Below are 10842 nucleotides of genomic sequence, written 5' to 3' on the forward strand. Positions count from 1 at the left end.
TGTGGAGCACCTGTGAGTCCTCACACTAACCTTGCTTCCCGCCCTGTGGAGCACCTGTGAGTCCTCACACTAACCTTGCTTCCCGTCCTGTGGAGAACCTGCTGAGTCCCTGGTACTAACCTTGCTCCTCAAGGACTTAGAAGAACTCTTCATACTGGCATTCAGGTGTGAAACATGAATGAATCTCTCAACCCCAGCTTCCTTGGATGCCTGAGCTATTGCTCGAGGAATATTCACAAAAACATCCTCAAAATCAAAGTTTCTGGAAGAAAAAGGGGGTGGGGGAAAAGCAGTAAAGAATTCAGGAAGATTCATGATTTCAGAGTGTTTTGTACTACTTTGGTTTTCATGACAGTACTAGAATTTATAACAGTTAACTTTTTAAATAGTAATGCCTTAACTCTAAGGCAAAAGTAATTTTTCCTAAGGCTTCCGGGCCTACTCATTGTCAATACAGCTAGTTTAAAGCTTACTCCAAGTTATAAAGCCAGCATAAAAAGTCCTTTATGTTCTCAAGGAATCTTGTGACCAAGACACTTCAAGAAAACCTGACTACTCTGCCTAGAGGAAGCAGGGAAGTATTGGGGCAGGAAAGGGTCTCGTGGAACTCTGTTCCCTGAAAGTGGGAAAAAAAAAAATCAGTTACGGCAGGGCCTGGTGGCACAGACCTATAATGCTGCTTACTTGGGAAGCTGAGACAGGGGGCTCACAAGTTCAAAGCCAGGTCTTCAAAGCCAGCCTGGGCTACAGAGTGAGCCTAAGACCAACTGTGCAAACGGGCAACTTAGTGAGACCTTAGCTCAAAATTAAGAAATGTGGGACTAGGGTTATAGCTCAGTGGTAGAACAACACACCTGACATGAATAAGGCCCTAAGTTCAGTCTTCAAAATGGGAAAGAAGAAAGGAAGGAGGAAGGGAGGCAGAGAGGGAGGCAGGGTGCAAGCGAGCTTAACCGCACTTCAAGCCTGACATTAGGTAAATGATTAAGCCATTGTGTTAGTCCCTACAGGGGACAGAAAGCTGAAAAGGACCCTGTAAGTCATCAAAGATTTTAATGAACTAGGGGTACTAAGATAAATCTAAGTCAGACATTTAATAAATGCTAAAGGAGAAAAAGGTGTAAACAAAGGGCTGTGGAAATATAAGCTAAACATTACTTATGTAGGTCAGTGTGGCAGCCATGTCTGTGATTACAGCACTTGCAAGGTGGAGGCAGGAGAACTGTAAGTCTAATAGAACCACCATGGGATACATAAGACCCAATCTCAAAAGATAATAATAAAAACCTTGAAAATAACAACACATCATTATTAATAATCCCCATAAAAACTAAACCACACTCAAATCAGTACTTACACCATCTTCGATGAACTATGTGGAGCGGCAATCCAAAACGCTAGTGAGCAGTGGGGCAAGCAAATCCTACATCCTAGCTCCACCCCACATGACAGGTTCAAGCAGAGCCAACACTGGTCACTGCCAAATCCACAGCCCCAACCACACTGGCATGATGTATCATACCGCTAACATCCTCTACGCTGTGCCAATGAACCTACTTACCCACTCCTGGGGGCTGACCAAAATGACGTTGAAACTTAACCCTGAGCACCAGAAGATCCCTGTAAATGTCGCAGAACGCTAGGGCTCAGCAGCAAAGGCAGGAGCCTGGGACTTACCTGGTCTCCCACTCCCGCCCAATAAGATTGATGACCACGTTGCTGTGCTGCACTGCTTTCCTGATAGAATCTTTGTCTCGTGCATCCCATTCCTACAACAGCAGAGACCAGTCAGAGTCAATCAGACAGCACAGCTCAGCACTTAGGGCACCTTTCACAACAGTCATCTGCTCACACTCCCTGCTCACTCTCCCCTGCTCGCCCGAGACAAGGAAGTCAAAGTGCATGTCACTCATGACACCAAATGCTAGGAAAGAGGCAGGTCATGTTTAACGGCATACATTAAGTGGGTCATCCTTGGTCTTCTGGGGCCCAAGCTCACATCCAGCTCACTAAGTAGCCACTGATGGAGGTGCAGTAATTCTGTCCCCAGGGTATAAAGAAGCAAGTGTGACGTGGGAGGTGGGCAAAGCTTACAGGCAATCAATCACCGGTGGAGACAACCAAAAGGAACAGATCCCACTAGGGAACTCGGGGCTAGCTCCTGAGTTCTCTTCAATTCTTTCCCTTATTTATTTATTTATTTATTTATTTATTTATTTATTATCATTAATTGTAGCGCTAAGAATCGAACCCAGGTCTTCAAGCATGTACGACAAGCATTTTACTAACTGCACTACATCTCCCTAATAATCTACAATGTCAGCTCTGTTTTAAAGACACAAAACCAAGAATTGAAGAAACGCAGAGATGAAAACTTCCAGGTCTTGTTGTTACTGCTGCTTTCCATAGGCTCTCACGTAGCCAGGCTAACCCTGAATGCTTCCACCTGTCCGTGTGTCACCAAGCCTGGCTCCTGTTTGTTAAGGCAGACCCTCACTCCATCCTGAATAGCCTAGTATGCACAGTGTACTCCAAGTTGACCTCAAAAATCACAAGAATCCTCCTGTCTCAGATTCCCAAGTGCTGGGACTGCAGGAATGAGCTATTGCATCTGGGACAATTTTCATTTTAGTACAGAAAATTCTGTTCTTCTCTAGCTGAGATTACTTAATTTATAGTCACACTGCAAAAGTTTATGAGTTGAGCTGAAGTCCTACATGATTTATAATCAGCTCACCATTCACTGGTCAACCAAAGGGCCCATACAATTTAACCACGCCCTTGCAGGCTCTCTTTAGTTCTCTGGGAACCCTTGGCCTGAGAAGCCTAGAGAAGGAAGAAAAACAAGGGGGGTGGGGGGCTGGTGAGATGGCTCAGTGGTTAAGAGCACTGACTGCTCTTCCAAAGGTCCCGAGTTCAAATCCCAGCAACCACATGGTGGCTCGCAATCATCCATAATGAAATCTGATGCTCTCTTCTGGAGTGTCTGAAGATACACTACAGTGTACTTACATATAATAAATAAATAAATAAGAAAAGAAAAGAAAAGAAAAGAAAAGAAAAGAAAAGAAAAGAAAAACAAGAGAGAATGCTGAGAGAGGGCTGTGCACAGCTAAGTTCATACCAACTAAGCCAAGTTCTTAGACTTCTTCCTTGTGATTCTGTCTGTAAAATCACCTTAGAATCCTACCACAAGGCACACATATAATCCTAAATGTACTTTTGGTATCTTCCACTATCCACAATTAAAAGAGTAAACACAAAATCAAGACAAGTTTATGTTCATATTTTATTTCTCCCAGTATATCAAAAATATTTCAATATGTAATAACTATAAACAAAAATATTAGCATACTAATATGATTTTTTTGTTTGTTTGTTTGTTTTGAGACAGGGTTTCTCTGTGTAGCCCTGGCTGTCCTGAAACTCAGAAATCCACCTGCCTCTGCCTCCCAAGTGCTGGGATTAAAGGCGTGTGCCATCACGCCCGGCCTATGATTTTTAATGCAGTCTTTGGAATCTGTATTTTTTTTCTTCTAGTACATCTCAATTCAGACTAGCCACAATTCAAGTGCTCTACAGCTACACATGGCTAATGTCTACCATGCAGATGCACATGTCTAGAGGAGGGGTTAGTAGACTAGAGCAGAGCCTATGGATGGCCATATCTGGCCTATAATCTACAAAGTAATATTGGAGCACTGCCACATCCAGTCCCTCACATACTGTCTACAACTGCTTTAGGGCCATAGGACAGAGCTCGGCAGCTCTGACAAAGATCCTATGATCTGAAAATTGTAAATAATCATTATCTACTGCTTTACAAAAAAGGCTTGCCGACGAGCAGAGTAGGACCTGCAAGGTAAAACAGAGGACACACTTGGCCCACTCTGGAGTTAGACTGCTGCTTCATTACACCTCCTCTCACCCCAACAATGACCTCAGAAATTAAATATAATAACATCAGAAAGTCTTACCAGAAAGGTAAGCTGGCCCAGGTCACCCATTAGACGAAGGTGCATGATGTCATATACATCACACCGATATGGTATGATCACTTGTGACCCCATTCGTCCTAAAAGATGAAGTGAACCAAGATCAACATCAATATGGCTATGTCACACAACAGTGACTTAGACAACATTAAATTCCAATATGATAGATGGATTAACTTAATGCTTAAAACAAAGTATATTCTGACACACTAACGATGCCATGACCTCACATATTATTTCCCATATACTTATTTATTCCCAAAATAAACTTATTCATTCCCATAATAATATTATATAGAGGAAGCATGAATGTCCTCACAATGCCAAGGCGGATAAAATTTATATAAATCTAAGATAGAAGTAACTTGTAATATGCTTAAAACAAAAGCGCATGGCTTGCAGTCTCGAGTCAGACAATCCTAGTCCAAGGCATGAAGCACACTGAACTAAAAGCACTTGACTTACCAAGGTGGTTGACAACATATCGACCCAGGAATCCTGTAGCCCCAAACACAGTGGCCACAACTCCACTGACAGATGAGCGGCCACCTTTCCCGTGAGGTATGACAGCATGGTGAAGCTGGCGATGGGATGAGCCACAGAACACAGATGTGGCTGCTGCAGTAATGGCAGGACCTTCAGGGAAACACCAGAGGCAGCAAACATGGCACATGTTAGCATAAAAGGTTCCTAGGAACTTGTACCTTAGGGATTTAAGTCCCGACAATAGTAAACAAATTACTATAGCATAAAATCCAGAGGAATTATATAAAGTTAGAAAGCAAATACCATGCCCTATCAAGCCACATTATCACAAGAAAGAATTTCTGGGTCAAGTTTCTGGGTAAAGTGTTTTGAGAAAGGTTTTAAAGAGGAATAACCAAGACTAGAATCCCACAAGACACACAGAACATGCACAACTAAATAGAAGTAAGAATGAGTAAGACTGGAGTGGAGTAACAGCAAGACTATCTGGACATGACTGAAGTTTGATGGCAAGTGAGTTGAGGTAATGATGTGGTTGGGGCAGAAGACTATTGGCATCTCAAAAGGAAAACAGGAAGAAAAAATGCTGGAAGCTGGCTCGGCTGGTAGGGGGCCTGCCATGAAAGCAGGAAGATTGAGTGTGAATTCCTGACACTTGCATAAAAAGAGAAAAAAAAAGGGGGGGGAGGAAAAAAAGAAAAAAGAGGAAAGAGAACAAAAAGAAAAGAAAAGGAAAGGGGAGGAAGGAAAAAGAAAAGGAAAAGCCACCCAAGCACAATGGCTGCCATGCCTTTATAACCCCAGTAACTCTCTATCTCCTATAGAGAAGTTGAGAGAAGTGGATTCCTAAAGCTTGCTGTCAAGACAACCTAGCCAACTCAGAGACTTCCAAGTTCAGTGAGAGATTCTGTCTCAAATAGATAAGTAATAGATAGATACAAAGACAGACAGATAGGGTGAAGAGTGATTAAGGAAGAAAGCAGATATTGACCCCTGACCTTCACATGCACACATATTCACATGTGCCCAAACACAAATATGTACACATGCCAGGGACCTTCCCCAGCATAGGGGGTCATTGCTGGCAGGGCTGCCTGCAGAAGAGAGAAGGATGGGCAAGGTGTGTGTGTGTGTGTGTGTGTGTGTGTGTGTGTGTGCGCACTCGGGTGTGGGCTCAAAGCTAGCTGACTGACTGACTGACTGACTGACTGACTGACTAGCAATCAGGCCGTTCCTGCTGCTCTGACTGACTACCAACCGGGTGCTTCTTTATTTATACAAGTCTCACAGAACAAAGACGGACAGTGATTATCTAAGTGGTACAGATTATGTTTGACTTTTCATTACATGTCCAGAGTTACAGTTTAGTTACAATTAGAAAATACTGGGATGGGATAGGAGGGTTCCGAAGGGGAAATGGGGAAAGGGGATAACATTTGAAATGTAAATACACAAAACATCTAATTTTAAAAAAAGAAAAGAAAAGAGAAAGAAAATACAAACAGAAGAGCTTTTATTGTTATCAGCCCTATAACTCTGACTTAACAAATCTAAAGGCTGCTCTTCCAGAGGTCCTGAGTTCAGTTCCCAGCACCCACATGGTGGCTCACAGCCACCGATAAAGGAATCCAATGCCCTCTTCTGGTGTGTCTGAAGGCAGCTACAATGTACTCATATGGAAGGAAGAAAGGAAGGAAGGAAGGAAGGAAGGAAGGAAGGAAGGAAGGAAGGGAGGGAGGGAGGGAGAGAGGGAGAGAGGGAGAGAGAGAGAAGCAAACATGTTTATTATGTGACAACCTGCTTTTAGGCTAGCAATGTTTGTAGTTTTAAAATATGCCAGACAAACAGAAAATACCTGAAACGATCTTTTCGTGAATAGAAAATACTAATACCTAACATCTGTTAGTATATGTTTCATCATCTATGCTATAAAGTAGGAAAAATTTATTTTAGTCTATCTTATTTACTTAGTTTTACTCCTCCGGGGGTGTACCGTGTACAAGCCCCTATCTTTAAACTACATTTTCAGAGAGCTGTAAGAATATAATAAGAAGAGAGCTTGAATCTGTAACCTATTCATCTGGCCAGTCGGAGTTTGTCAACTGTCTCTGTTTGCCCTTCATCAATTACAGTTTGAGTTATCTCAGGGGCAGACACCCCCAAGCAGGTTCCTGGAGTAACTGCCTCATCTAGCTATGTGCTTATCTGTGCTTAATGATCCCCAGGGCATAAAGAAGACTTCCAAATGGTGGCTAGTCTTTTTAGGACTTTCCTAAAAAGACTCAGGAAATGACATAAAACGAATCTCAGGAAAATGAAACATGATGGAGAAAGTCCCCAAGGATACACTATGCAGAGAGCAAAACCCAAAAAGCTAGAGATCGAAGGACAGTGATTGTAGCAATCCGCTCAGCTTTGCTGGAACTGTGTCAAGCAACAATGCTGGCATCACGAGTCTCGCCATTTCCAGTGGATATGGTTGTGCCCTACACATATATACTCTTACCCTAAAGAAATATCCATACAGAAAACAAGAAGATAAACAGAAGGAGTACAGTTTTGATGTCAAAAAACAACAAACAAAAAACACCGAAAATCGATCTTTAGGGAGGGGCTGGTGAGAATGCAAATGATGCACTAAGAAGCAGGGCATCCACACCCTGGGGCAGCCCTGGCCTCATCTAAAACTGTTAGAGTATCTTTATGTAATCGGGTTACTCTAGAACTCCCTATGTAGCCCTAACTGCCTTTGAACCCACAATGATCCTCCTGCCTCTGTGTCTTAAGCACTGAGGTTACAGGTGTGAGCGACCATGTCTTTCTGTCTTATAAAATCCTACTCTAAAGCTCCTTTGATGTTCATTTACAGTAAATAAAAAGACTGGGGCATAGGAACAGCTGACTCCCTAATTAGCAGCTGTTGGACTATCTCTTGCTATTCTGATTATCTGAGCAGAAGACTATCAGTCAGCCCTAATGGCAGCACCAGAAACCCTGAATATCAATCACATGGATGCCTTGGGGAAACTACATGAACCAAGCAGCCTTGACTCCTAAAAGCCCCCTCCTCGGCCAGGTTACCTCAAACAGTTTGTTTCAGATTTTTATGCTGTCACAACCCAATTCTAGATGACCCTGTACCCATTTCCGAGGTTAGAGAACATGCACAGAGGACAACTGTGACTGGTACTGAAGAGGATAGGCTGTGATTGCTCCAAATATCCCTTCTCTGCCTATCTAGCGAGTCTCCCGGGAGACCCTCTTCTGTGCTGTTTTCCCTGTAGTGTGGCAGAAGGCCTAATAAAAAACTTCTTGGGAATGGCCATGTTTTGTCTACTTTCAGTAGTGTGGGCTCAGTTGGGGACATGAAGAAAGAAGCAATGGACATGGCAAAGAAGTGGTGATGGCTTTAGCAATGGCATAAGGACATCTGACCCCAGCTTAGCGGCTGTTGGAATTTCCTGCTCCCACTACCCTAAGAACAAAAGCTCTTCTACGTGGTCTGACATGAAGCGATTTTGAGAATGACTTGACATTCTGTAACGAGTTTTTAAAAACACACTATGGAAAACTGTAAGTGAAGCGGGCATGTTTGTGGAGTGGAGAGTGGAAGGGCCGTGAAGTGTAACGACTGAATGCTTTGCCTCCCTTGATCTGCAGGAGCAAATGCATGGTTTCGATTTGAGGACTATGAACACATTCAATCACGACAGAAGAGTAAATAAACAACGCTGACAAATTCTAAGCGGTCCTTCGCTTTTCTTTCCACCCAGCTCCCGACTCTCCACAACCATCTCTCGCTGCTGCAGACCCTACCGCCTCAACCGTCATGACATCTGTGGCGCGGATTCTGATTTCCAATGCGATCACCGCCATGAAGTCAATCGATGTCCTGCCGTCCAAGCCCCCTTTCCCCTGGATAAGTATTCTCTTGGACCGCAACCTTCCCCACAATCCACGTACTATCTCGAACCTGTCAGTGTCCGGGTTCTCCTCGTCCCTCCAAGCTCCTCCAGCTCTCCGTCCCCTTCCCGAGTGCAGTTTCACACATGAGCCAAGAGTATGAGGAAGAAAAGTCATGTTCCCGTCGCGGAATGCAACCCCAAGACCCGGTCCCCGGTGACACTTACGTGACATTGGAAGCGCTCTAACAACCCGAAAGCGGATGGCGGCCGCCATCTTCTCCCACAATGCCTCACGGCCGGTGCTTCCGCCAACTACGGCAACAACGCGGGGTCAAATGGTATCTCAAGGACCTCTCTGCGCAGACGCCAACTGGGAACGGAAGTGGCAGGTTGATGGTTGATAAGAGAGACTGGGAGTAAAAGCAGAGGCGAGAAAAAGAAAAAGAGGAGGAGAAGGCAGGGGAAAATACAGTCCCGGTTTTGGAATGGGTTGTGAAGACCACCTGATATTTCCGGGGAATCTGCATTTCAGAGTTAACCAGGGACTGACTCAAGGGCATGCAAAATAGCCAGCTTTCAAAGACCCTCTTTCTATGGGCTATTACCAGAAAGAGTCAGACAGCTCTGCAGGGGTAAGAAGGAAGGGTGCCCCTGCACTCAAGGAGTTGCAGGGAGGAAAAAGGTGTAATAGGGTCTGCGTACAGTGTACAAGTGGGGGAGTTAAATAGAAATGCAGAGGCGCCCCCACCCCAAGCCCCTCGCACGCCAACGCCGCCAGGAACATCCTTTTGCAGGGCGTTAGTGTTCACTGTCCCCTTTCATAGAATGCATACTTAGATGTCTGCACCAATTCAATTCCGCTCATAGATGACCTCACCAGGGACTTCTGACCACCTTTTCCAACGCGGTGATCCGTCTCTGTGTCGTGAATTTGATTGGCTGGTGTATATGTGTTTGTTCGGTCTTGAATTTTGTTTATTGAAGCACACTCATCACTAACTGAATTATGAAACGGGAAGTTCTATTTTTGGAATTTTTGAGACAAGGTCTCCCTTTGAAGTCCTAGTTGGCTTCGAACTTGTGGTACAGCTCTGCTTCAGGTAGGAGTCACCGCCCTGGGCTGATCCGGAGATTTAGAAATGGTTTTGAAACGTGAATCTCCTGAAATGTGATATAAAATCGCATGCTATGCTTGACATTCAACATATTTTTCTTATGGAAAAATTGCTGGTGGCTTTACCCAGAGCAGCTATTTTTTAAACTGGGCCTCTTTGAGAATCTGTGTTGTTCTGGAAAGATTCACCTGGAGCCTTGGAATGTTCTGAGAAAATAGAACGATTTGCATTTTAAAATCTTTTTTCAGGCTCTGGTGGTCCATGCCTGTAACCCCAGCTCTTGGGAGACAGAGACAGGAAGATAGGGAGATTCATCAGGCCAGCCTAGGTGACCTTGTCTCATTTTAATAAAATTAAAAAACTTGATTCCAGTCATCCTCTAGATACACCTGAGTAAAAGACATGGACTTGCAAACTGAAGTTCCCAGAAAGAAGCTGCAAGTTCTGAACATTCTAGAAAGGCTGATTAATTGATTAGAAGTGTAATAATAACAATAAAAGAGAAAGGAGTGTTGCAGATCCAAGATTACCCTGGGCTATCCTTAGCCCTCTAAATAGCCATTTATTATCCATACCTTTGTGTGTGCCCTAACGTCTTTGTGACCATCACCTGAAAACGTTTTAATATTCACTTTACATCCCAATGTCTGTCCCCTCCCCTTTCTCCTCCCAGTTCCCCCTCACGAAGATCCTACCCCCATTCTCCCCTTCTCCTTTGAGAAGGGGGAGTTCCCCTCTGAGTATCACCCCCTGCCCCCACACATCTAGTCACTGCAGGCACATCCTTTCTCACCTCACCGAGGCCAGACAAGGCCAAGACAGCCCAGTTAGGGGCATGGGATCTACAGGCAGGCAGCAGATTCAAGGACAGGTCTCTAGTTGGGGAAACCATATGAAGACCAAGCTGCACATCTGCTACATATGTAGGGTTCAGGGTAGTTGACTTTGTTGGTCTTCCTGTGGTACCCCTGTCCTCTTTGGGCTGAAACCCTTTGGGATTTTTAAGGGGATCGATAGCTGCTACTAACCCAGAAGCTGAGACTATCATCAGATAGCCTTTAAGGTCCACACATCTCAGGTGTTTCCTGATTTATTAGAACTTGCCCACCTGATGCTTCTACACATGGATTTGACAAGTGTTTACTTGTAATTCTCTTTGTTCTGTTACTACAAGAACTTTTCACTGTTGGACAATGGAATTTGGGGTAACCTTGAGTTGGCTATCCATATTTGACTCCATTATAAACTACCTCTTGTCCCCTTTGAGGGGAGTAACCCTATGAAACATACCTTAGATTTATCAATAAACTGCCTAGTTTGGCGGAGTCATTCTCAACTTGG

The 10842-nt window shown here is 44.1% G+C and overlaps 1 protein-coding gene across 1 annotated transcript in view; it reads right to left on the reverse strand.

Moving 5' to 3' along the window:
- Nucleotides 1–8715, reverse strand: part of Ndufa9 (NADH:ubiquinone oxidoreductase subunit A9) — a 28962-nt gene extending 20247 nt beyond the window's left edge. Inside the window, exons 1-5 of the mRNA XM_021164891.2 lie at nt 8612–8715; nt 4461–4631; nt 3978–4075; nt 1678–1769; nt 121–262 (exon numbers count right to left, since the gene is read on the reverse strand). Of these exons, the coding sequence (XP_021020550.1) occupies nt 121–262; nt 1678–1769; nt 3978–4075; nt 4461–4631; nt 8612–8660 (552 nt within the window). The 5' untranslated portion in view covers nt 8661–8715. The remainder of the gene's footprint in view (nt 1–120; nt 263–1677; nt 1770–3977; nt 4076–4460; nt 4632–8611) is intronic.
- Between the last annotated feature and the right edge of the window lie 2127 nt (nt 8716–10842).

The sequence above is a fragment of the Mus caroli genome, chromosome 6, assembly GCF_900094665.2.
Source record: "Mus caroli chromosome 6, CAROLI_EIJ_v1.1, whole genome shotgun sequence".
Classification (NCBI taxonomy): Eukaryota; Metazoa; Chordata; class Mammalia; order Rodentia; family Muridae; genus Mus; species Mus caroli.